This window comes from Schistocerca gregaria, chromosome 1 (assembly GCF_023897955.1).
Source record: "Schistocerca gregaria isolate iqSchGreg1 chromosome 1, iqSchGreg1.2, whole genome shotgun sequence".
NCBI lineage: Eukaryota > Metazoa > Arthropoda > Insecta > Orthoptera > Acrididae > Schistocerca > Schistocerca gregaria.
The window spans coordinates 682,433,037-682,460,733 of NC_064920.1; the positions used below are offsets into that span (position 1 = coordinate 682,433,037).

Genomic DNA, 27,697 nt, shown 5'->3' on the forward strand with positions numbered 1-27,697 from the left:
GATGGCAACAGTACAGGTTTCTAGTGTCTGTAAATGATTATCTTTGCTAGTATTTATTTTTGTTTCGCTGAAGCAATTAGTTCACATGTTACTGAATGTTTGTTGCCCAAGTAATACATATATTTGTGGAAGTACATATCTTTTAGTATGCAATAAACATGAACTATGCCACACATCAAGAAATTAAATAAAAGGAAATTCTGTGATAACCATTTCACAAACAAAGCAAGCCACGCTGTTGAAAGTAACCTATGTATCAGTTCTTCAGCGAAGAAACTCCCACATGGCACACCTCACAGTGATTCAAATTTTTGTGTTAACAATGATGGTGTTTGTAGTGGATTTGTTGTTGTTGTTGTTGATTCAGGCATCTTATCTTCTTTGATAAAGGAAGGGGTGAAATGTAAAAAATATGATGGTGTAGGCTGTCTGGAAATAACAAAACAACAAAGTAGCAGGAAGGGTTTAGCATCAAAATTAGCTGTTCTGTGTAGATCCTGCAATAAATCTACCTCAAAAATGACTTTGTACATTGTGTATAATTCATATGATGTTAATTTGAAGTTAGTGTATGCAGTTCGTGCAATAGGAAAAGGAAAAAAGGCTGCTCAAATGTTTTGTGGTTTGATGGACCTTCCTCCTCCTCCCAGTAGGTTCAGCAAGTACGAAAAATACTTTTTGGTGCCTTGATGGTTGTGTCTAAAGCATCTATGGAAAATGCAGTAGAAGAAATGGTAAATATTAGTGGAACCAGGGACATTGCTGTTGCACTTGATGGGACATGACAATGTGGAGGATATCGTTCCTTAAATGGTGTTGTAAGTGCTACTTCTCCGGAGAATGGAAAAGTTGCTGATGTTGAAGTGCTTATCTAAGTACTACCACACCTGCCATAGTAACACTGAAGGACATATTGAACATCAGTATTCTAAGAATTATGATGGTTACAGTGGAGGTATGGAGCGTGATGGAGCTCCAAAATATTTCATAGGTTGGTGCCCGTCTGTAACGTTACATATACGAAGTACCTAGGCGATGGGGACTCTAAAGCTATCAATAAAATTAATGAGTTCAATGTTTGGTGACAAAACTGGAGTGTTGTGGACATGTGCAAAAGAGAATGAGTGCTAGATTGAGGAAGCTACGAAGAGGAAAGGGAAGTTGCTATCTGATGGAAAATCTCTGTCTGGCCAAGGCAGATTGACAGAAACTGAAACAGACCTTCTTGAGAATTATTATGGACCACCTACTTTCATAAGGTCTCCACAGATGACCACCCTGTTCATGGATTTTCATGGATTTTGCCATAACAGAGAAGATTTTTGGTGCGGTTATCAAAAAGCAAAAGAAAGTGGTCAAATATATCATTATAAGCTTTCTCTTCCTGAGCCTGTTGTGAATGAAATAAAACTAATTTGTAGAGACGTGAGGGTCTCTGTTTTGCTTTGTAAATGTCTTCATGGGGCACTCAGAATACAAATGAAAGTTTTAACCGCTGCATGTGGGAAAGATTATCCAAGAATGTTTTTGTAGGACGAAATACATTAAAAGTTGGTATACTAGATGCAGTGATATGTTTCAATGATGGAGTGAAAGGAAGGTTGCAAGCCTTGAGAAATTTAGGCATAAAATTTGGCTTTAATAGGGAAGACCAATTGCTTGTGTATGACTGAGAATAGGCACATGAACCTGAAAGATTCACTCTTCAAGTTACTAAAGAAGCAATAAGTGCTAAAAGGAATGCCAAGAGGAAGTTTGAAGATGAAGAAATGCTGCAGGATGAAGACTATGCTTCAGGAATGTTCTGAGGCACAGTTTAATTGGACTCATATCTTCATTCACAAATTCCCTCATGTTGTATTTTTCAGAATTCAGGTATAAATATTTCCTAAAGTTTATTAAGCATTGCTCTAACTTTTTTCTGTAACTTGCAATAGTCCATACTCATGTAGTAGACCTAAGCTTTATTGCAGAACCAAATTTTTATTAGGAAAAAATTATAAAAATTAAAATGTAAGATGTGATACTTTTTTATCCTTGTAATATACAAAATAGGTGGAATTAAATAGGTCTAGTACTTCAGCCATCATGTCATACATAGCTGGTAAAAATTTGGTCCCCTTCAAATGTGTAACATTGGATTAAATGGGACCTCAATTTGAGGAAGTATTTTGGAAAAAAATTGCATCAATTTCTCTGTAATTTTTTTAATAACCCTAAGCAGGTTCAAAAATATTGTAAATACGTCTAATTTGTTCAGAAAGTGTGCTGCATCGCCTGATATCAATAAAAAATCTGTAAAACATGCACATTAAAAACAGTGCCTGAAAGAAATAGGTGTTGATTTTTACATAATATTGAGCTGGAAAAGTACCCTGTATCCTAAGTTATGGTTATGGGTTATCTGGAATTGTTCGTGTGTTCAGTGCACAGCCACCACATGCCATCCCTTTTGGGTTCAAGATAGAGGGGTGAAGACCAAGGACTACAAGAAGGATAAATGAGAGCTTCCCCGAGCTTTGAGTTAAACTCTGTCTGTTCAATCACAAGGTGACTGGCAGCTAAACATCTAGGACAGGATGAAACAGGCAGGCCATTGTAATTTTGATGAAATGCTCAGTGTTGTGACTTATCTTTCTCAGCACACCATGTTGTCGGTTTATTGCTGGAAAATTGTTGAGCAACTTTGCATATCTACCTTTTGCTCAAGCTGGGCACTTATGAATCAATGCACTGCATCAGAATCCTGCAGCGTAAAGTCCAGTGAGCTGCCAGCAAGTTGTGTGTTTGCTACATCAGGCAATGGATGGTAATATGCCAGGAAATCATATCTAATTGTAGACTCCGTGACATACACAGCAGAAAAGATTCTAGATGAAGGCACAATGCAGCACCAAGTCCAGCTCAATATGTTCTGCACTGTAAGTGGCTATTGATGGATTATTAGCAGCATAAAGGCAGAGTGAAATTGGAGGCTGGTAATTATACAAGAAAGTGCATGGACAAATACACAAATCCAAGTCTGTGTCCAAAATAAATTTGTCTGGTCTTCTGGATGATGCTAATATAGACACTGAGATGCTGTCCGCAGCTACAGGGTGTTTCAAAAATGAGCGGTATATTTGAAACGGCAATACAAACTAAATGAGCAGCGATAGAAATACACCGTTTGTTGCAATATGCTTGGGACAACAGTACATTTTCAGGCAGACAAACTTTCGAAATTACAGTAGTTACAATTGTCGACAGCAGATGGCACTACGGTCTGGGAAACTCTATAGTACGATATTTTCCACATATCCACCATGAGTAGCAATAATATGGCGTAGTCTCTGAATGAAATTACCTGAAACCTTTGACAACGTGTCTGGCGGAATGGCTTCACATGCAGATGAGATGTACTGCTTCATCTGTTCAATTGTTTCTGGATTCTGGCGGTACACCTGGTCTTTCAAGTGTCCCCACAGAAAGAAGTCACAGGGATTCATGTCTGGTGAATAGGGAGGCCAATCCACGCTGCCTCCTGCATTTTTTGGATAGCCCAAAGCAATCACACGATCATCGAAATATTCATTCAGGAAATTAAAGACGTCGGCCGTGTGATGTGGCCGGGCACTATCTTGCATAAACCACGAGGTGTTCGCAGTGTCGTCCAAGGCAGTTTGTACCGCCACAAATTCACGAAGAATGTCCAGATAGCGTGATGCAGTAATCGTTTCGGATCTGAAAAATGGGCCAATGATTCCTTTGAAAGAAATGGCGGCCCAGACCAGTACTTTTTGAGGATGCAGGGACGATGGGACTGCAACATGGGGCTTTTCGGTTCCCCATATGCGCCAGTTCTGTTTATTGACAAAGCCGTCCAGGTAAAAATAAGCTTCGTCAGTAAACCAAATGCTGCACACATGCATATCGCCGTCATCAATCCTGTGCACTATATCGTTAGCGAATGTCTCTCGTGCAGCAATGGTAGCGGCGCTGAGGGGTCGCCGCGTTTGAATTTTGTATGGATAGAGGTGTAAACTCTGGCGCATGAGACGATATGTGAACGTTGGCGTCATTTGGACCGCAGCTGCTACACGGCAAACGGAAACCCGAGGCCGCTGTTGGATCACCTGTTGCACTAGCTGCGCGTTGCCCTCTGTGGTTGCCGTACGCGGTTGCCCTACCTTTCCAGCACGTTCATCCGTCACGTTCCCAGTCCGTTGAAATTTTTCAAACAGATCCTTTATTGTCTTACTAAGCGGGAAAGCGCCGGTAGATAGGCACAATGAATAAAACACACACACACAATTTTGAGCTTCCGCAACCGGCGGCTGCTTCGTCAAGAAAGAGGGAGAAAAAGAAAGATGAAAGGATGTGGGTTTTAAGGGAGAGGGTAAGGAATCATTCCAATCCCGGGAGCGGAAAGATTTATCGTAGGGGGAAAAAAGGATAGGTATATACTCGCGCGCGCGCACACACAGACACACAGATATCCATACATACACAGACACTTCCCATGTGGAAGTTTCTTTCTATTTTATTTAGATCCTTTATTGTATCGCTTTTCGGTCCTTTGGTTACATTAAACCTCCGTTGAAAACTTCATCTTGTTGCAACAACACTGTGTTCTAGGCGGTGGAATTCCAACACCAGAAAAATCCTCTGTTCTAAGGAATAAACCACGTTGTCCACAGCACACTTGCACGTTGTGAACAGCACACGCTTACAGCAGAAAGACGACGTACAGAATGGCGCACCCACAGACTGTGTAGTCTTCTATATCTTTCACATCACTTGCAGCGCCATCTGTTGTTGAAAATTGTAACTACTGTAATTTCGAAAGTTTGACCGCCTGAAAATGTACTGTTGTCTCAAACATATTGCAACAAACGGTGTATTTCTATCGCTGCTCGTTTAGTTTTTATTGCCGTTTCAAATATACCGGTCATTTTTGAAACACCCTGTATGTCTGACTGCTTCTGCTGTTTGGGTTGATGCCAGAAGATGTGTACTTGCAGTCTTTACACCACAATTCCTGATGAAAAAAGCATGTTGTAGGTGACTGTACTGTGCCACTTAGAGCAACATTCATTCCGGAACGACTGCATAATTTTTTGCAATAATGACCTCTGTCCTTGCTGTTACTGTGTCGAGGCAGCAGTTCACTCGTTTGACTAGCCAATGTACATTTTGTCTGACAGTTCATCATAATCTGCCAATGTCAGTACAGTTGAAGAGGTGTAGTTGCATTTTGCCTCTAAATACTGATTGATGGTGGCATTGTTGCATCCTGAATCCTGTCTGTCAGATCTACAGTGGTGTCCAGTCTGAGATACTACTATGGCTTTAACCTGAGGCGGAAGTGGCTACTCCAAAGCATATGAATTAATGTGTCAGATACAGTTTCCGCAACAACTTTACTACGTGGGAGCCTTGGGCATTGCAGAGCCTCCTGTCTGTAATGTCTTCTTGTGTTAACACTTGATGCATATGCTTTTCTTGTGATTCAGATACTCAGTGCATCAACTTCGGTCTTCAATTTACATTTGAACCCTTTGCAGGGTGTGCTGTGGTGGCATCTTAGACTTCGCCCACATAGTGGTGGTCATTCATGCAGATATAATAAAAGTATTTTTTGTTTGCATCTATTCTTGGTCAGAGCAGTACAAATATTAGAGTTGTTATCAGAGAAGTTTTGTATGGTTCAGCAAGTTTGTTTAGCACTTAAATCAACAATTTGTTCTAGGCAATTGATACCGAATTCTATGCTTCATAACTGATCACTGGTGCTTAGCTAGCACTGCTAATTATGGTGTAGTTTACTTGGAAGACCTTCCTTATTAGGAAACATATGCACAATAAGATGCACTTGATCACGTAATGTGTCTCAGTAATAATTTATGCATTGGAATGCAACTAAAAAATAATCACCAGTGTAACATACTACTGTCACTGTCAGCATCACAATGCTCAATAGATGTTTATTGTGTGAAGTAAGCAGTTTTATGTATATTTTATACATCTACTTTGAGCAAACTCGATATGTTCCACAAAAGTAGGAACACTTGTTTCTGAGAACAAGTAGGAAAAATTGTTTATTGTACATCAATATTTTATGATCATTGCTACATATGCATTTAGCATGTAGTATTACATTTAGTGTTGCAAGACATTTTAGACTCTCCCATTCATTTGACTTTCTGAACATATAATGAATATTTTACCAAGGAAAAAATTCATTTGAGAAAACAATAAAATTACAGATAAATAGAAAGCTGGCCAGGACTTACTTTCAGAACAGAAAAAATAGCACTATTGCTGGTACTTACAAACTAGTTAATTTTACATTGTGATTGACGTATCAGCAATTCAGCATGCTAGGGCCAACCATCATCCATTCACAGTTCTTTCTCGAGCAGCACATGCACAGCATGTGCTCATGATTTTGCCCTTCTTTTCTTTTTAGTTATGTGGAGTGCTTTGTGAACAGTGACTGGCAGCTCACTGGCACCCTGCCCCTGCCACCACTGTAGTTTCTCTCTGTCAATAGCAAAGTAATTTTAATCCGGCTATATATTTAAAACTGTAAAAACTATTTCTAGCTTTTGGAACCATTAATCCCTTCGTGTGAGAGGAAAATAGGGATAGACTGGGGAAAGCAAGGAGAGAGCAGTCAGATGTGAGGATTAGAGGGGTCCACCAGTTGTGGATTTGAAGGGAAAAAAAGTTTCTCTCTCTCTCTCTCTCTGTGTGTGTGTGTGTGTGGGGGGGGGGGGGGGGGGGGTTTTCCGCGGTACTAAGAATTTCACTTTCAGGAGGTAAGTTATTTTCATTTTATCTTACACTCGTATTAAATTGTGATACTCGTTGGCAATATGTATATGCCATAAAAGCATCACGATATCATTTTATTCAGTAAAACATGCAGAGAAACGGTGTTAGAGGTAATGAGTGCAAATCACAGTAAGAGCCAGAAACAAATGTTAACAATAGTTGAAACACAAGAGTGTGGGCAGTTATTACCAATTTCCTAAATAGGCAACTGTATCTTCTGTTGGTTGACAGTTTAGCTTACATTGAACTGATAGGAAATGTTGAAAATTCTGAAATTTGCTCCAACTGTTCACATTTTGGCTGTTGGCAAGTTAAAGATAGTCTTTAGCCTCAGGCCTCGGGAGGGGGGGAATCCCCTTCATCCATTTTATTGCTATGGTTATAACACTGAAGAAGTTAGCATGATATAATAGGCTTGTTAAATTGCTCTTGTGCGTCTTTACCATTGTTGAGGAAAACTAGTTTCGGCAAGTTAAACTGCCACCTTCAGTTCATCTTCATTTTGTCCAGGCTGCCAGCCAGTGTGACAGCTATTTCAATTTCTGTAATGTCGAATGTTGACTTTATGTAGAGTTTTCTGCACCTTTTCCACTCATCCACTTTAGAACCTGACCTTGATGGGTCCAGTTTGCTGTGGAATAAATAACATAACATAATTTGACAGATAGAGGTACACACTGAGAATATTTTATATTTTTGTGCAAATTATTAAGTCAGATGTATTCAGCTAATCAACAGAAAATGATCTTCAATCTTTCACAATAAAATCGATGGAGAAAATTTATTTCAGAATTGAAGACAACAGAGCTCAGAGGAAAAATCCTTTTCTGCAGAATTTTCTTTATAACAACTTATTCAGCTCTTTTCTGTAAGCACATAATCTATATACGACAATATGGAAATGACAGAACATAAAGGTGGTGTTCAGTTTGAGGCACAATGAAAACAAAGGAAGACTAGAAATGTATAAGTTTTGGAAAAAGTCCTTCCTCAGAAGTAAAACTCTAATTTTTAAAATTTTTTTATTCATTTATTTTTTTAATTGTTTTAGAACATAATTTAACTTTCACTGTGTGAAGGAGTCTTATTACTTGTTGAGAGTTCATAACTTCTGATCTTTTTCTTTGATTATGTGAAGCAAGTATATGTGGCATAAAGTAGTAGTCTTACAGCACATTTGGGGGGTGGGGGGTGGAATAACAAGATTTCTGACGTGAAGAAATAGCAGACCAGTTGCATTAATAAACAGTTTTTAATGTCACCAGTGTGCTGCTTCTTCACGTCAGCATTCTTCAAAAACAGTTGCTGAAAATGATGAACAAAGATCTAAATGACAAGACTGGTCTTTGCAGTGGGAGGAGATGTTTGAGGGGGAAATACTGTCACAATCTGTACTGAGCACTACTAACAGAACAGCAAGTTTAACTTCACCACACAATTTTGACACAACTGCTAGGTCACTGGCATTTGTGGAAATGCAAAAACGGGGAAGTCGATGTGTTAGGACAGATCCAACATGTGATGAAACCCAATGAGAGACCCATCGAACATCTTTCATTATTCTACTTACATGCAGGTACCATTGTGAACAAAGTGGTTACCATCAAGTATGAACTCGTATAGTATTTCTTTCAATTCTTGATCTATGGCGGATAAGCAGGCTGATAGCTTGTTGGTGTACACAATATCTAACAATAATTCAAGAAGCACCTCTAAAACTGGCGATATATTTACCATGTGCAGCCAATATTTTTACGTCGATATTTTTCTCATTGATATATCGAAAAGACTGATGATGATATTTTTTAAATATCAATATATGAGATTCCTGATATTTTTAAAAATATTAGCCAACATCAGACAGTCACAGTCAAGAATTACTACCCGGAAACAATAGTCACGTACATTTTGGACTTTCCATGTTTGTTTAATCTCAACTCAAATTCTTTCTATGAAATGAAACTTCATTTTTCTGAGGTTGATATTTACGAGTAAGTCTCTACTTTTGGTAACTTGCAATGATTTATTAGTCACTTCTACATATATTTAACTTGAAAACTGTTTCCAAAGAGCCGACGTCCTCAGTTTCCTGTTGGCATTCATCACATATCGCTAGCTTAACCACTTGAAAATTACTTAAAAATTGGAATCGCAGTTGCAGAAATTATTATAAACTTTGCAGTTCATGACGAAAATATTGTCATTTAAAACATTTGAGGAGACTGTGAACTGGAGACAGACAGTTGTGAATAAAATACTTGCTTGACACTTACACTGCTTTATATAGTTTTATCACCTTGGGTCAGCGTATACATTTGTAGTCAAAGCTCTGAAACTGGCAATAACTTGCTGTGTTCTGAGAGTTTCACTTCATTCATTTCAAGCAAAAGTTGAATTCGCCCTTGTGTGAAACATTGAACTAAATAGTCTTCATATCCTTTCATAAATTTTAATACTTTATGTGGGATAGCAGTTCATATTCATTTTGAGCATATTTCAGTGTGTCTTGCAGCTTGAGATGATTATAATTAGATTGAATTATAAAATTACTACTGTAGTCAGTTCCCCCTAAGAGGTACACTGCTCATTTGAGGGTACGTGTGTAATGTGCGTGGGGCCCTGGTCCCCTTGGAGTTTGAACTCCCTTCCTAAATTCTGTTCCCATAGATTAAGCCATTTTAGGAAGAGCTCTCTCTCCTTAGTGTTTCTGGCATGGGTTCCTCCTCTTCCCTCCTTACCCCCTTCCTTTGCTGTGCCCCCCCCCCCCCTCTCCCCCCTACACTAGGCCACCAAAGCATGTAGCCAGTCCATGTGGTGGGGCTGTTATGTACTCATCTGGCTGAGACCCCTGACATCACAGGGATCACACTTCTGGTACCTGAGCTGTCACAGCTTTGTGTATGCCTAGGAGTGGTTGCTTGTCTTTCGGGGGTTTGGAACTCCTGGCAGTGACTGCTGTGCCAGGCGGCCCTTCCCATGCCTGAGTTCCTCTTTGGAGTAAATAGAATCAGGGCATATGGTCTGCACATGAAGCATGCTAAGCTCCTTACTTCTGCATGGTCGTTTTTCGTGGAACATACCGAAGATAAGTTTGGTGAAGTTGGCTAACATAGTAAGATGCAATCCGGTTCCCTTATTAAGATCTCTTCTGCCAATTAGTTGGCATCCTTTGTGCTTGTGAGCACTTAGGAGACATCCCAGTAAGCATTGTCCCTCACCAGCTCTTAAATATGACCCAGAGCATTATCTTCCACAGAGACCTCCACATTCAACCTGTCGAGGAACTCAGCACTAATTTAGCATAGCATGGCATTCATTTTATATGGCAAGTCCAGAGAGGTCCTAAGGACAACTGAGTTGATACCGGTGCTTTTATCGTGGCTTTTGAGTGAGATAGCCATCCAGAAAAGTTAAAGCTATGGTCCTCCATTGTGACATGGAGCTCTCTCGATCCCACCTACCAGGTGTTGTTCCCGGCATCTCTGTTTTGGTCACATGTCTTTGTGATGTGAGGCAAATCGTATTTGAGGTGACTGTGACCACTCTTTCTGTACAGGAAGTCTTTGCACTCCACTGTCCAAGGGCATGAACTATTTCAGCCCACATTCTCTTCGCTTGCTGAATTGTCCGATCTGTAAAAAGGAAAGGGAGATGTAGGAATTCAAAACTCTTGATCATCTATCCTACACAGAGGCTGACAAAAATTTGACTGTCTCCACCTGATATCTTTAATGTCTACCGTTACTTCTGTTGTGTCCTTCCCTCCTCCCTCCTGCTTCCTCCTTACCTCTGTTCTATCCCCCTTCCCTTTGCACTTCCCTGGTGATTCCCGATCCTCCCTCCCCCCCCCCCCCCCCCAATCCACTTTTACTCCTCAGATGTAGAAAAAACCCTATGGCACCTGCCAGGAATTGGGCACCTAGGAACCTCCTTCCCCAGTGTCGCCAGAGCAGAAAGCCTGTTTCAAGACAGACATGAGACTCATGCTTTGTGGGCCTCAAGGCTGCTCGTTCTCTTTTGGATCCTGGTATTGCTGTGACTTACTCCCTTCCCAACCACACCACCTCTTGCCCTCCAAGAAAGGAGGAGGAGAAGAAGAAGAAGAAGAAGAAGAAGATGCACAATTCTCGAGACAAGACCTTCCTGACATCCAAAGGGATATGTTGCCCCCTCCCTCTCAATCAAGATCCAATCTTAAATTCACAAAGTTCACTCCATCCTTACTGGTGATGGATACTGACTCTGCTCAATCAAATCTCTTCTTTATCTCCATTCTGTAGTTCATGTTAAATTGCAGGAATCTTGTTTTGTGGATACTCATTCACCTACTCTTTGTGGTTTCCAAGTTTTCTTCCAGAACTGGGTTAGCCATTCTTCGGCCTGTGACATTATCTACATGTTGGTCCGCATGAAAATTGTTAGCTGCTGGGTCCATCTAGACCTGCAGTAACAATATGCATCCTCCCTGACAGGCCTCCTATGCTTCCTGCTCTTCTGACTCTCCTTCAACAGCTACTGCCCCCTTCCTTCTTGGGGATTTTAATACTGCAATCCTCTGTGGGGTGGTACTGCAACCACTGACCAGAACAGAATTGTTGAAGACCTGCTGGTAGGGCTTGATTTCTTCCTCCTCAACACTGGAGCCCCCACACACTTTAGTATGCCATATGGCACTTTCTTGCCCATCGATCATTCCACATGTAGCCTTCATGACGATTTGTGCAACACCAATCATCTTCCAATCATCCTATCTCTTCTCTATCATCACTTGCCTGGACACCCTCCCAGGTGGACCTTCACTAATGCAGATTGGTATGGTTTCCATGGCTGCCATCCCAACCACTCCACTCCACAATGGCACTGATGATTCAGTACATAGTTCGACCAACTCCATCCTTTCATCAACTGCTATAACGATTCCTTCTTCTTAGGGTTCTCACCAACGGAATGTTGTCCCTAGGTGAACCCCAAAATTGCTGTGGCTATTAAAGCCTGCCATTATGCCTTTCATCTCTCTATCACCTCCTGGCTTTAAACAGCTTTGTTCCTGGGTCCAATATCTTCTTAAATATCTGAAATGGATTTGTTGCAAATGATATATCACTGCCATCTGTTTTGAGTACCCCTCTCTGTTTAGCGGCTATCATAGTCTGGTGGTCGCTGTGGGCCTTACGGTGTCTTCCTTCTTTGTATGATGATGATTGTTGGTTTTATTTTTGTTTATCCGGGATGGGTGTTACTGAATGCAGACTGCAGGGAGCAATACACTGAGTCCAATCTTGGGCTCTCACTCATGGGTTCCATTTTTTGGCTGCCAAGACCTTCGTTATGCATTTCTGTCATCCCTATCAGAATCTTGTACCTTGATGACCAGTCCGTCAATTTGGTGGATTCTCATTGTGGTTTGGGACTGGTCTTTGATGCCTGGTTTACATGGCTCCTCATCTTCATCTACTAAAGTGGACATGTTGGTCACACCTCAATGCTCTGTGATGCCTTAGCAACACCATCTGGGGGGCGAACTGCTCCACTCTGAAATGGATGTACACAGCATTCATCCAGCTCTGTCTAGATTATGGAGATCCACTTCCCACAATAACGGTCCTGTGTTGACCTAACACAAGGTCCAAACTACTTGGCTCATTCTGTGGCCCTCCGCCACCAGTTCTTCTCCATTCTCAGTGCATTTCAGCATTCAGAAGTAGTCTATACTGGTGGTTCAATGGTTGCCAATCATGCCAGCTTTACTTATGTTAATGCGGTATGTAATGAAATCTGCTTCTTGCTGGATGGCTGCAGTGTTTTCAGTGTGGAGTAGGTAGCCATCTCTCGTGCTTTCAGCATGCACATTCCTACATGGTGAGTCCTTCATCATCTTTAGTGACTCTTTGAACAGTTAACAAGCTCTTGACCATTTGTTACTCTTGCTATCCCCTGGTCCCGACTATCCTCGATACCCTTTTTGCCCTTGAACAATGTGGAACTCAGTGGTCTCTGTACCCTGGGTCAGGTTGAGATCCCAGGCATGAACTTGCTGACAGGTTGGCCAGATTGGCCTGCCAACAAGCGGTCTCTTGAGATTAATATTCTGGAATTGGACCTTCAATCAGTATTATGCCTTCAAGTTCTAAGGATCTCGAATACAGAATGGTATTCTGACTTTGCCGAATGAACAACTGGTGATAAAGGAGGAGACCACGAATTTGTGGGGGTCCTGCATGTGGGCCTCTAGCAAAGACTCCACCGTCCTTTGCCAGCTCCGCATTGGTCATGCTAGGCTGACTCGTGGTCATCTCCTCCTTTGTGAAATTGAGGTGCATGTTTAGATAGTGGTCCACATTTTGCTGGACGGTCCTCGGTTAGCCACCCTGTGGTAGGCTCTCAATCCCCTGATGGTAGCGGATGATTTTGCATATTCTGTTTGACTTGGTGTTTTTCCTTTGTTTTCCTGGGCTTCTCTCACCCTGTCCTTGTCGCTGTCTTTTCTGGGTATTGTTGTGTGGTGTGCCTCTGGTAAGAGGTGGGAGGTATGTCCACCATCAAACTTTCTACCTTTGGGGTCTGTGGCTGCTGCCTGGATGGACACCTCACCCGCCTTTATCCCCCCCCCCCCCCCCCCCCACACACACACACACACACACACATTTTTCCTTCTTCCTTGTTCGCTTCTCTAGGCTTCGTTGATCTTCAGTAGACCTTGGGGTTGTCTTACCTTGGGTTTCATGCACTTTGCCCCGTTGACTTACCTGGTCCAGGTAGGATGGACTGATGACCTTGTAGTTTAATCATTAAACCACACACACACACAACTGCAATCAGTTCACTTCTAAATAACATGGAAAATGGAGTTACTCATATTTTATAATGAGCTCCTCTTTTTAATATGCATTATTAATAATTTAGTCCATAAATTAAGTGTGTAGTTTCAAAATCGTGAATAATGTGTATATAAATATCAGAGATAAAATTATTCTATATACAGGGTGTCCCAGGAGGACTGGTCAGTATTTAGGGATATGACAGGAAGAATAATTTGAATCCAGAAACTTAATCTGGGCATATGCCCTATTCCAAACGATTTCCAAGGTGTAACATTCAATGTACATTGTTATTTATTTTCTGTGTTATTCAATACATTGTCAGGTTTAAATGCATAAACTGTTAGCAAACATAAAAACACACATTTTACAAAGTATCAGTTGAAAAATATGTGTTTTAACACATTTACTTCTAAGCATTATTGTATGTTACACCTTACAGCTGTTTTACAGTTCACAATAAATATGTTTGACTATCCTACCACCAACTTTAACGCATTTTTGCACACTTGGAAGTATATTTTACGTTGCTTGTCTGAGTATCTGTGCACATTCTGTAATGATAACAATAGTATTCATAATGCAACCAAGCAGTTCGTCTTTCATATTTATCCAACACAATAAACAAAAGTATAATGGCGTAAGGTCTGGCAACCTTTGTGACCAGTTACCTGTAACTGTACTACCATGACCAACCCAGCAATTAGAGCAAGACACATACACATAGGCCACTAGCCCAAAAACAAATGTAAATTAAAAGTGTCTTCTCATAATCATTTCTGTTTTCCATCATTCCTTAGTTGCTTCAAAATTCATGGAGATATGATCTGTCTATGCAACTAATTGGAGGCAGTTTGTTTATTGCTGTATGTGTTTCACTTTTCTTATTTGTGAAGCATCTTCAGTGGCCTGTAATACATGTTTCTTTTTATATATATGATAAACGTATTATTTGGTAGTTACAATTTGTTACTGTGTTACATTTTATCACATTGTTCTCTTGTTTTTTTTAGGTTGGAATCAACTTTTATAGCACAGATTTTATGATGTGAAATTATTGTCCAGCTCATGCCTGTGGTCCTGGAGATGTGTTCATTAATCTCCATGCTCCAGTTGTCCCATTTCCAGTGTTCTTTCACCCACATTTCATTCAACACATTGCATACTTACATAATTTGAACTTTGCATTTTGTGTTCAACACGTGTGTGTTTTCGGTGTGTAGTGATGCCAACTGTCTCTGTGTTTGTCTTTCATTGTGTGTGTGTGTGTGTGTGTGTGTGTGTGTGTGTGTGTGTGTGTGTGTGTGTGTGTGTGTGTGTGTGTGTGTAGGGAGGGGGGGGGGGGGGTGGCGGAACGAAATTCATTAATTATTTATTCTGATTACATTTTGGATCTCCATTTGTTATTGTTTTGGTGGCTAGAAAAATCAGAGTGTTATTGCTTACATGGATTTGATCATCCTTATCCATTTTCTTCTCCATTGCAGTAGCTCTTTGTATGTAAAAGTTTTCTTGCATTGTGAGGAGCTTTTTGTTGTGATTATTCACTCTCATAACTGCCATGTCATGGTCCATGTTGGATGGTTCGTGTCCATGCTTTATCAGGTGTTTGATGAAGGTAGAATGGCTCTTTTCGTATTTACAATGTCTTATATGTTCTTTATATCAAATACATAGGTATAAAAAACACATTTCTTGGAAATAACCATAACGAGAGGCCAACTATAAACACACATTTGACACCTTCAGAAAGCCACAGACCAATCCAACTCAGCTATACAAAGGTTACAGCACCCGTGTAGTACGAAAAGTCAACCAAAAAACTAAATCACAACTAAAGAAAAATGAAAACAAGCAGAGAATACAAACACTGAAGAACTCCACAGACACTACAGCACACACAGAGAACAAAACCATAACACTCATGACATAACTAACAGAAAGAACGGTACACATTAACATACAAACACAAAGCCACATACAAGATAGCAAATATATTAAAGAAACAGGAATTACATATAGATTACAGAACACGAAACACACTCCACTCACATTTAGAAACAACAGACTAGTCAGATAAACATCAAGGAGCAGGTATATACCAGCTAGAATCCCAAGAATGTAAATCTATATATCTGGGCAGCACAGGAAGGAACTGCAAAACTAGATATAAAGAACATACACAACATTGGAAATATGAAAATAGGCATTCTACCTTCACCAAACGCCAGATGAAACATGGATAAGAACCATCGAATATGGAACGTGACACAACAGTTATCAAATTGAAAATCAGAACACAAAGCTCCTGACATTGCAAGAAAACTTTCACATACAAAGAGCTATTGTAGTCGATAAGAAGGTACTCAGTGACCAAATCCAAAGCAATCACACTCTGATCATGCTAGCCACCAAAACAATAACAAACAGAGATTAACTCTCTCTCTCCCCCCAAAAGAAGACAGACAAACACAGTGACAGTTGGCATCACTACACACTGGAAATACATATATATTGAACACAAAATGCAAAGTGCAAGTGACGTATGCGACGTGTTGAATCAAATGTGGGTGAAAGAACACCAGAAATCAGCCAACTGGGGCATGGAAACTAATGGACACATCTACAGGACCACACTCATGAGCTAGCAATACGGAAATCGTAACCAACACTGAATAACAATTTCACATCATGAAATCTGTGCTACAAAAGTAGATTCTAACCTAAAAAAAGAGAAAAATAGAACAAAATTTTACAAAGTAACATATTGGAACTACCGCATAATACGTTTATTATATCTACATCTACATTTATACTCTGCAAGCCACCCAACGGTGTGTGGCGAGGGCACTTTACGTGCCACTGTCATTGCCTCCCTTTTCTGTTCCAGTCGCGTATGGTTCACGGGAAGAACGACTGTCTGAAAGCCTCATGCATGCTCGAATCTCTCTAATTTTACATTCGTGATCTCGGGAGGTATAAGTAGGGGGAAGCAATATATTCAATACCTCATCCAGAAACGTATCCTCTCGAAACCTGGTGAGCAAGCTACACCGCGATGCAGAGCGCCTCTCTTGCAGAGTCTGCCACTTGAGTTTGCTAAACATCTCCATAATGCTATCATGGTTACCAAATAACCCTGTGATGAAACAAGCCGCTCTTCTTTGGATCTTCTCTATCTCCTCCGTCAACCTGATCTGGTACGGATCCCCACACTGATGAGCAATACTCAAGTATAGGTCGAACGAGTGTTTTGTAAGCCACCTCCTTTGTTGATGGACTACATTTTCTAAGGACTCTCCCAATGAACCTCAACTTGGTACCCGCCTTACCAACAATTAATTTTATACGATCATTCCACTTCAAATCATTTCACACACATACTCCCAGATATTTTGCAGAAGTAACTGTTACTAGTGTTTGTTCCGCTATCATATAGTCATACAATAAAGGATCCTTGTTTCTATGTATTCACAATACATTACATTTGTCTATGTTAAGAGTCAGTTGCCACTCCCTGCACCAAGTGCCTATCCGCTGCAGATCTTCCTGCAGAACTGTATCGAACGCCTTCTGGGAGCCTGTATCTAATATTTTCTGGGTCTCATGAACAAATAAAGCAAGCTGGGTCTCACATGATCGCTGTTTCCAGAATCCATGTTGATTCCTACATGATAAATTCTGGGTTTCCAAAAACGACATGATACGCGAGCCAAAAACACTTTCTAAAATTCTACAACAGATCGACGTCAGAGGTATAGGTCTATAGTTTTGCGCATCTGCTCGATGACCCTTCTTGAAGACTGGGACTACCTGTGCTCTTTTCCAATCATTTGGAACCTTCCGTTCCTCTAGAGACTTGTGGTACACGGCTGTTAAAAGGGGGGCAAGTTCTTTCGTGTACTCTGTGTATAATCGAATTGGTACTCCATCAGGTCCAGTGGACTTTCCTCCGTTGAGTGATTCCAGTTGCTTTTCTATTCCTTGGACACTTATTTCGATGTCAGCCATTTTTTCGTCTGTGCGAGGATTTAGAGAAGGAACTGCAGTGCGGTCTTCCTCTGTGAAACATCTGTGGAAAAAGGTGTTTAGTATTTCAGCTTTACGTGTGTCATCCTCTGTTTCAATGCCATCATCATCCCGGAGTGTCTGGATATGCTGTTTCGAGCCACTTACTGATTTAAGGAAAGACCAGAACTTCCTAGGATTTTCTGTCAAGTCGGTACATAGAATTTTACTTTCGAATTCACTGAAAGCTTCACGCATAGCCCTCCACACGCTAACTTTGACATCATTTAGCTTCTGTTTGTCTGAGAGGTTTTGGCTGCGTTTAAACTTGGAGTGAAGCTCTCTTTGCTTTCGCAGTAGTTTTCTAACTTTGTTGTTGAACCACGGTGGGTTTTTCCCGTCCCTCACTGTTTTACTCGGCACACACCTGTCTACAACGCATTTTACAATTGCCTTAAACTTTTTCCATAAACACTCTACATTGTCAGCGTCCGAACAGAAATTTTTGTTTTGATCTGTTAGGTAGTCTGAAATCTGCCTTCTATTACTCTTGCTAAACAGATAAATCTTCCTCCCCCCCCCCTTTTTTTTATTTTTTTTTTTTTTATTCCTATTAACTTCCATATAGATTATATAATGGTAAGACAGAGATTTAGGAACCAGGTTTTAAGTTGTAAGACATTTCCAGGGGCAGATGTGGACTCTGACCACAATCTATTGGTTATGACCTGTCGATTAAAACTGAAGAAACTGCAAAAATGTGGGAAATTAAGGAGATGGGACCTGGATAAACTGAAAGAACCAGAGGTTGTACAGAGTTTCAGGGAGAGCATAAGGTAACAATTGACAGGAATAGGGGAAAGAAATACAGTAGAAGAAGAATGGGTAGCTCTGAGGGATGAAGTAGTGAAGGCAGCAGAGGATAAAGTAGGTAAAAAGACGAGGGCTGCTAGAAATCCTTGGGTAACAGAAGAAATATTGAATTTAATTGATGAAAGGAGAAAATATAAAAATGCAGTAAATGAAGCAGGCAAAAAGGAATACAAACGTCTCAAAAATGAGATCGACAGGAAGTGCAAAATGGCTAAACAGGGATGGCTAGAGGACAAATGTAAGGATGTAGAAGCTTATCTCACTAGGGGTAAGATAGATACTGCCTACAGGAAAATTAAAGAGACGTTTGGAGAGAAGAGAACCACGTGTATGAATATCAAGAGCTCAGATGGCAACCCAGTTCTAAGCAAAGAAGGGAAGGCAGAAAGGTGGAAGGAGTATATAGAAGGTTTATACAAGGGTGAAGTACTTGAGGACAATATAATGGAAATGGAAGAGGATGTAGATGAAGACGAAATGGGTGATACGATACTGCGTGAAGAGTTTGACAGAGCACTGAAAGACCTGAGTCGAAACAAGGCCCCCGGAGTAGACAACATTCCATTAGAACTACTGACGGCCTTGGGAGAGCCAGTCATGACAAAACTCTACCAGCTGGTGAGCAAGATGTATGAGACAGGCGAAATACCCTCAGACTTCAAGAAGAATATAATAATTCCAATCCCAAAGAAAGCAGGTGCTGACAGATGTGAAAATTACTGAACTATCAGTTTAATAAGTCACAGCTGCAAAATACTAACGCGAATTCTTTACAGACGAATGGAAAAACTGGTAGATGCGGACCTCGGGGAGGATCAGTTTGGATTCCGTCGAAATGTTGGAACACGTGAGGCAATACTGACCTTACGACTTATCTTAGAAGAAAGATTAAGAAAAGGCAAACCTACGTTTCTAGCATTTGTAGACTTAGAGAAAGCTTTTGACAATGTTGAATGGAATACTCTTTTTCAAATTCTAAAGGTGGCAGGGGTAAAATACAGGGAGGGAAAGGCTATTTACAATTTGTACAGAAACCAGATGGCAGTCATAAGAGTCGAGGGGCATGAAAGGGAAGCAGTGGTTGGGAAAGGAGTGAGACAGGGTTGTAGCCTCTCCCCGATGTTATTCAATCTGTATATTGAGCAAGCAGTAAAGGAAACAAAAGAAAAATTTGGAGTAGGTATTAAAATTCATGGAGACGAAGTAAAAACTTTGAGGTTCGCCGATGACATTGTAATTCTGTCAGAGACGGCAAAGGACTTGGAAGAGCAGTTGAACGGAATGGACAGTGTCTTGAAAGGAGGATATAAGATGAACATCAACAAAAGCAAAACGAGGATAATGGAATGTAGTCCAATTAAATCGGGTGATGCTGAGGGAATTAGATTAGGAAATGAGACACTTAAAGTAGTAAAGGAGTTTTGCTATTTAGGAAGTAAAATAACTGATGATGGTCGAAGTAGAGAGGATATAAAATGTAGACTGGCAATGGCAAGGAAAGCGTTTCTGAAGAAGAGAAATTTGTTAACATCGAATATAGATTTAAGTGTCAGGAAGTCATTTCTGAAAATATTTGTTTGGAGTGTAGCCATGTATGGAAGTGAAACATGGACGATAACTAGTTTGGACAAGAAGAGAATAGAAGCTTTCGAAATGTGGTGCTACAGAAGAATACTAAAGATAAGGTGGATAGATCACGTAACTATTGAGGAGGTATTGAATAGGATTGGGGAGAAGAGAAGTTTGTGGCACAACTTGACTAGAAGAAGGGATCGGTTGGTAGGACATGTTTTGAGGCATCAAGGGATCACAAATTTAGCATTGGAGGGCAGTGTGGAGGGTAAAAATCGTAGAGGGAGACCGAGAGATGAGTACACTAAACAGATTCAGAAGGATGTAGGTTGCAGTAGGTACTGGGAGATGAAGAAGCTTGCACAGGATAGAGTAGCATGGAGAGCTGCATCAAACCAGTCTCAGGACTGAAAACCACAACAACAACAACATTAACTTCCATATTCAGGGATGCTGCAACAGCCTTGTGATCACTGATTCCCTGTTCTGCACTTACAGAGTTGAAAAGTTCAGGTCTGTTTCTTATCAGTAGGTCTAAGATGTTATCTCCACGAGTCGGTTCTCTGTTTAATTGCTCGAGGTAATTTTCGGATAGTGCACTCAGTATAATGTCACTCGATGCTCTGTCCCTACCACCCGTCCCGAACATCTGAGTGTCCCAGTCTATATCTGGTAAATTGAAATCTCCACCTAAGATTATAATGTGCTGAGAAAATTTATGTGAAATGTATTCCAAATTTTCTCTCAGTTGTTGTGCCACTAATGCTGCGAGTCGGGAGGTTGGTAAAAGGAGCCAATTATCAACCTAGCTTGGTTGTTGAGTGTAACATCCACCCATAATATTTCACATGAACTATCCACTTCTACTTCACTACAGGATAAACAACTACTAACAGCGACAAACACGCCACCACCGGTTGCATGCAATCTATCCTTTCTAAACACCGTCTGTGCCTTTGTAAAAATTTCGGCTGAATTTATCTCTGGCTTCAGCCAGCTTTCTGTACCTATAACGATTTCAGCTTTGGTGCTTTCTATCAGCGCTTGAAGTTCCGGTACTTTACCAATGCAGCTTCGACAGTTTAAAATTACAATACCGATTGCTGCTCGGTCCCCGCATGTCCTGACTTTGCCCCGCATCCTTTGAGGCTGTTGCCCTTTCTGTACTTGCCCGAGGGCATCTAACCTAAAAAACCGCCCAGTCCGCCATACAACCTGTGTAGCCACTTGCTGCGTGTAATGGACTCCTGACCTATCCAGCGGAACCCGAAACCCCACCACCCTATGGTGCAAGTCGAGGAATCTGCAGCCCACACAGTTGCAGAACCGTCTCAGCCTCTGATTCAGACCCTCCACTCGGCTCTGTACCAAAGGTCCACAGTCAGTCCTGTCGACCATGCAGCAGATGGTGAGCTCTGCTTTCATCCCGCTAGCGAGACTGGCAGTCTTCACCAAATCAGATAGCCACCGTAAGCTAGAGAGGATTTCCTCCGATCCACAGCGACACACATCATTGGTGCCGACATGAGCGACCACCTGCAGATGGGTGCACCCTGTACCCTTCATGGCATCTGGAAGGACCCTTTCCACATCTGGAATGACTCTCCCCGGTATGCACACAGAGTGCACATTGGTTTTCTTCCCCTCTCTTGCTGCCATATCCCTAAGGGGCTCCATTACGTGCCTGACGTAAGCCCACCCTCTGCGACTGCCCATCTCTTACAGACTGAGGGGCAACCTCTGGAACAGGACAAGCAGCCATCTCTGGATGAAGATCAGTATCAGCCGGAGACAGAGCCTGGAACTGGTTCGTCAGACAAACTGGAGAGGCCTTCCGTTTAGCCCTCCGGAATGTCTTTCGCCCCCTGCCACACCTAGAGACGACCTCTCACTCTACCACAGGTGAGGGATCAGCCTCAATGTGGGCAGTATCCCGGGCAGCCACAGTCGTAGTCCAATCGGGGGATGTGTGGGACAAGCTGACCGTCCCCGTCAAACCCCCATCCGGACCCCCACAGTGATGCCCATTGGCAACAGCCTCAAGCTGTGTGACCGAAGCCAACACTGCCTGAAGCTGGGAGCTAAGGGATGCCAACTCAGCCTGTATAAAAAGAAACATGTAAGGCTACTGAAGATGCTTCACAAATAAAAGAAGCGAAAAGCTTATGGTAATAAACAAACTGCCTACAATTAGTTGCATAGACAGAATATACCTCCACAAATAAATGTGTCTTGTCTTGGAAACCATTCAAAATAGGACATATGTCCATATGAAGTGTTTTGCTTCAATTGAATTATATTGTCATATCCCTGAATATTGACCATTCCTCCTGGGACACTGTTTACGTTTGTAAATATTTTTTTCACATATATATTTGAGTATGGTGCCTTACGTATGCCTTACATGTGAGCAGATAAATAAAAGGTGTGTGAAATAATTGGAGAAACAAAGTTCTCTTCTGAAGAAGGCTCTGTTGAGTCCTAAAGAGCTAGTTACTGTAGCACACACAACCTTTTTCGTATTGCAATTCACAGAAAATGGGTAGTAGAAGAGATTAGAGGAGAAGACTTACAGGGTATTGTCCATAAAAATTTGGCTGTTCCAGTGGCCAAACTGGTGAAAGTTCACACAATTTTGCCCGTATAAAAATTGTCTAAGGATTATTATTGTGAGTAAAAATATTTAGCCTGTACGACAGAATATTCTATTTCTTAAAAATAATGGTATTGGCTATAATAAGATCAAAAGTCCTTTTATCATAATTTATGTAACTGTAGAAAGGGAACTTGAGTTTCTGCCTGAGCATAGACATTCAGTTACAGAAGGTTGAAGTGATTGAGGCATATTACTTCCATGATACTGGCAAAAGTTTGTAGAACTTCATCCATCTGTAGAAAGACTAATGCAAAAAGCATACAACCACTACCACTGTCATATCTTAGCAAAAGAAAATTCTTATCCTAAGTAAAATTGCTAAGCGAGTCGAATGCCTCTATCTAGTTGCTTGCTTGCTAACGAGTCTAGTGTGACAATAGAAGATAGTGAAAGGAAAACTAAAGTTTTAAATTTCACACATACGAAATCATTCATGCAGCTCAGTATCGTACAAACATACCATTGTTTGATTGTCACACAAACTCCAGTATGGAGGACATAGTGATAGCCATCCCTGCTGCAGAAAATCGACCAAAAGATTTGAAAATATATGTGCCAGGTCCAGGTCTAATCCCAGTTGGGTTTTACAGTGTATAAGCTTTGGCATTGGCCCCTTATGTGGTCTGCATTTATTATGAATCTCTTGCCCAGCCCCAAGTCCCAGGCAACTGGGTAGAAGCATAGGTGTCTCCTAAATACAGAAATAATAAGGGAACAGAATTGTAGAATTACAGACCAGTATAATTAACATCAGTTTGCTGGAGATTTGTTGAGTATGTTACAAGTTTCAATGTAATAAATTTCCTTGTATGCAATAAATATCATTGAGACGGATAAGCTTTTGACCACAAATCAGCATGGATTTAGAAAGCATAACTCACATGAAACTCATTGTGTCCTTTTTCATGATGCCCTGTGAACCACAGATGAAGGGCAACAGGCAGATTCCATATTCCTAGATTTTCAGGAAGCATTTGACACAGTGCCCCATTGCAGACTATTAACAAAGGTCTGAGCATGCAGATTAGGTTCCCAGATATGTGAGTGGCTCAAAGACTTCTTAAGTATTAGAACATAGGAGAAGAAAGTGTGGTGTCTGTTCACGTAATTGATTCTACTCGATGGGCAAATGAATCAACCGCTTTCGGTGCAGATGCACAATTATCTATGACCTCCTGCATGAATCTCAAAGTAGCGAGCATGGAGTACACAAACAGGGATTGCGCTGCGTGGGAATGTGCGTCAGCCAAGAGGTATGTCGAGATTGTCTGTGCAGTTGCGATAAACACTGGCATAATAGTTAATGCAACTGTATAGTGAGCAGGAGATCCCGGGTTTGACACATTTTGACTCATCACCGCTGATTCCATGTAAAGTCCTGATACAGCTGAAATCAATAGTCCCTTCCCTCCCCTTTTTCCATCTTCTGTTTACACTGTATGTTGTCCTTTTGGCAAGTGTTCATTAGAGACAAGGGTGTTGCCAGAAATTCCCTTGTGAAATGTTGTAGGACCAATAGTACATAAATGATATGACAGACAGGGTGAGCAGCAATCTGCATCTGTTTGCTAATGAGGCTGTGGTGTACAGGATGATGTCACCATGGAATGACTGTACAGGGATACAGGGTGGTTACACAAAATTTCTATTTGATGTGGTGAATCGCAGATTGGTCTAACAGTAGAAAAACTAAAGTTAATGCAGATGGATAGGAAAAACAATGCTGTAATGTTCGAATAAAATATTAGCAGTGTGCTGCGTGACACAGTCACATCAGTTAAATATCTAGGCATAATACATTAAAAATAAAATAAAAACAGTCTCAATTGTGTTTTCAGATTTTTATTTGTTAGCAGCTCAGACCATCTTCAGGCTTTTCCACACAATTATGGCTGCAGGTGGTGCCAGATGGAGTGAGCTCCGTAGAAGTAAGGATCACAAAATTTGTGCTTATATGGCTGGAACTTGGACACTGATCTCTTTGCTTACTAGGCAGGTGTGCTAGCCATTACACTACCACAGCATTGATTTTTAGCCTTTTATACTGATCGCTGCTTTTTAAAATTTTATCTAGGCATAATGTTGCAATGCAATATGAAATGGAGCGAGCACGTGAGGACAGCAGCAAGATAGGCAAATGGTTGACTCGTTAATTCAGAGAATTTTTTGACTTGTTAATTCAGAGAATTTTAGAGAAGTGTGGTTCATCTGTAAAGGAGGACTGCTCAAATGTTTGGGATCCCCACCATATCGGATTAAGGGAAGACACTGAAGTAATTCAGCTGCTAAATTTGTTACTAGCAGGTTTAATTAGCAAGTGAGTATGATGGAGATGTTTCATGAACTAAAATGGGAATCCCTGGAGACAAGATACTGTTCTTTTCACGAAACACTATGGAGAAAATTTAGAGAACAAGCATTTGAAGTTGGCTGCAGAATGATTCTACTGCCACCAGTGTATTGTGAAATAAGAGAAATTCGCACTTATGCAGAAGCATACAGGCAACTGTTTTCACCTCACTCTATTCGCAGTGGGGGAGATGTAGAAATGATGAGTAGTGGCACAATGTGCCATCGCCACACACCATACATTTGCTTGAGGAGTTTGTATGTAGATGTACTACTTAATCTGTTAATGGCCTTCAGATTGACCAGCTTCTTTCTGATCTCGATCTGCATCTCCTCAAAGACAATACTCATATCCACTTTAGTACTGCAATGGTACTGTTTTGGCTAACGACATTGATTGCTTCCCCCGATCTCATGGCTTCACTACAGTGATCATTCCACTGTGATCTTAGTGACAGTAACACTTTCCAGTAATCCCGTCACTTCCTTTATCACCCCTTGATGGTCATCGTGCCACGTTGGACCCTTCAGATAGCCATCTCCATCATTGTGCGTCAACATCACTGTGGTAGACTCTTCCAATACCAATCACCCACACTACAGGAGCTGCTAACCCCACCCCCCCCTTTTATGTGGGCCCACTCTATCACCAGCCACCAACGGTATTCCATCAAGGCATTTGTGGGTAACAGTATGCACTCATTCTAAAGGAACTTCAGATTTCGTATAGTGAGCACTCAAAAATTTGAAGTTTGATAAGAATTCTTAATCATTATAAGTATGCACTGTTTTAAAGGTTTCATTTTTATTAGGCTCTCAGCAGAACTGAAAAATTCAAGAAATAATTATTTTTCAATTGAAAGTTGAAAGACTTCCTTGTGGCACAGTCCATTCATTCTGTATTTAAGTTTCTCGCAGTAGTTTGGAGCCTATTACTGTAACTGGCCTGTGTTTTATTTCCTGAATAGTTTTTCTTTGTTTAGATTTTTACTGACATTCTGTGAAATAAATATTTCATTCCATGACTGAATAGTTTTGGCTCACGTGGTTTCATGCTTTCACAGCATCAGAGATTATTATTATTATTATTATTATTATTATTATTATTATTATTATTATTGTTTATTATTATTTGGGAGGAGAAACTTTTTTTTATGAACAGCATTTTGCACGAATTTGTGATTGGACCTCTCTGATTTTATCTAGTGCCATTTAATTATTTGCCCCAAGATTATACCATATGTGTACTTCCAATACATATATAGTCATGTCAAGTAATTTGTTGTACAAAGGGGCACCTTTAACATACACATCAAATATATCAGCTGGGTGTGTGCATATTTTAAAATTTGTGTTGTTCCCTTGTGGTTTCGCAGTCACTGCAGTTACAGGTGGTAACTTTCCTGCAATATTGTGATAATTTAGTATTCACAGTTGAAATGCTGTAAGTTTACTTGTAGCAAATAACCCCATTTCAAAATTTTTAAATTTCAGAGTAAACTGCAGTCTGTCATTTACTTTTGCTTTTCAATACCAGGTTACTTAAATTGTTCAGTTTCCAGGTTGAACTCAGTATTGTTGAGGACTGGTGTACAAATCAAATCTTATTATTGTTTTAGACAGTTCTCTGTATTCATATGCAAAACTCCTATATTGTTATCTGCATGACCTGTTCTGTTGACAGGCTTATCTGAAAGTTGCTTTTCAAGTACCTTATGCTGATTTAGTATGCACTGTTCCTTCTTTTATGATAAGATAAATGTAAGTTAGAGTAATTCATCTGTAGTAACCAGATGCCAATAAAACATTACTTTAAACAAAACAAAAAAAAAGAAATCTTAAATGATTGCTATGTTTTAGCCTTTTCCCAGTTTGCTGTTGTGGCTATAGTTCCGTACACAGGGATTATGTGATGCAATTTGAGTAGATGTTGCAATTATTTCTCCTTATATCTTTTCGTGTCACTATTTATATTAATAGGAAAAACATCTCAGGAAAATACAGTGACAGCAGCCCTATTGAGTCCTGATGGGACAAGGCCAGCAGTGCGTTGGCTGTGTGGTGAAGACACTGCAGAGGATGGAAGTGGCACAGGTGTGTCTGTGGCAGCAGCAGTGACTTGCTTGCAATCTTATGCCATCAAGGTTACGTTGCTTCCTAATCCAAGACTTACTATGCATGCCTTTTTCAGTTTTTCAGGCATTAGTTTTTTTTTAAAGTAGATAATTAGTCAACATAATCATTTTACACTGCAGTAGTGATCATCAGTTCCTTCTACTGTAGAGATTCTTTTATGATTTTGGAATCTGTAGATTTCTGAGTTGCAGTAGAAAGTACATTTCTAATGGAGCTGCTCTCACGAGAAGTTTTCAACAAGGTATCATGAAGTGTAGACTTAGATTGTATGTGTGTTGAAACTTTCGTAAACCCAGTTGTCAAACCAAGATGACCATCTTTGGCTAACAACTTTGTGTACACCAGCGCATCAGAGGTGGTAGTTTTTTTCCCCCTTAGAAATCTTACTTGTTGTATTATATGGTCCTCCGGACCAGACCTCATCATTAAAAAATGTGTAAGTGGCATTTTGAGAATTATTTAAAGT

At 40.6% G+C, this 27,697-nt stretch overlaps 1 protein-coding gene and 1 long non-coding RNA gene across 8 annotated transcripts in view; one reads left to right on the plus strand and one right to left on the minus strand.

The window, feature by feature from the left end:
• Positions 1–27,697, plus strand: part of LOC126363410 (USP6 N-terminal-like protein) — a 273,601-nt gene that overhangs the window by 88,565 nt on the left and 157,339 nt on the right. For 2 of the 4 annotated variants that reach the window (XM_050007959.1, XM_050007961.1), the window contains exon 8: positions 27,076–27,189. The exons of the other annotated variants lie outside the window; for them this stretch is intronic. In XM_050007959.1, coding sequence (XP_049863916.1) covers positions 27,076–27,189 — 114 coding nt within the window. The remainder of the gene's footprint in view (positions 1–27,075; positions 27,190–27,697) is intronic. 4 annotated transcript variants of the gene reach the window in all.
• LOC126363523 (uncharacterized) overlaps positions 1–27,697 on the minus strand; it is a 155,407-nt gene that overhangs the window by 31,769 nt on the left and 95,941 nt on the right. For 2 of the 4 annotated variants that reach the window (XR_007566248.1, XR_007566249.1), the window contains exon 3: positions 7,263–7,450. This is a non-coding gene — a long non-coding RNA (uncharacterized LOC126363523). Of the gene's footprint in view, positions 1–6,068; positions 6,526–6,775; positions 7,451–27,697 lie in introns of those variants that run through there. The other 2 variants (XR_007566250.1, XR_007566247.1) reach the window with 2 other exon arrangements.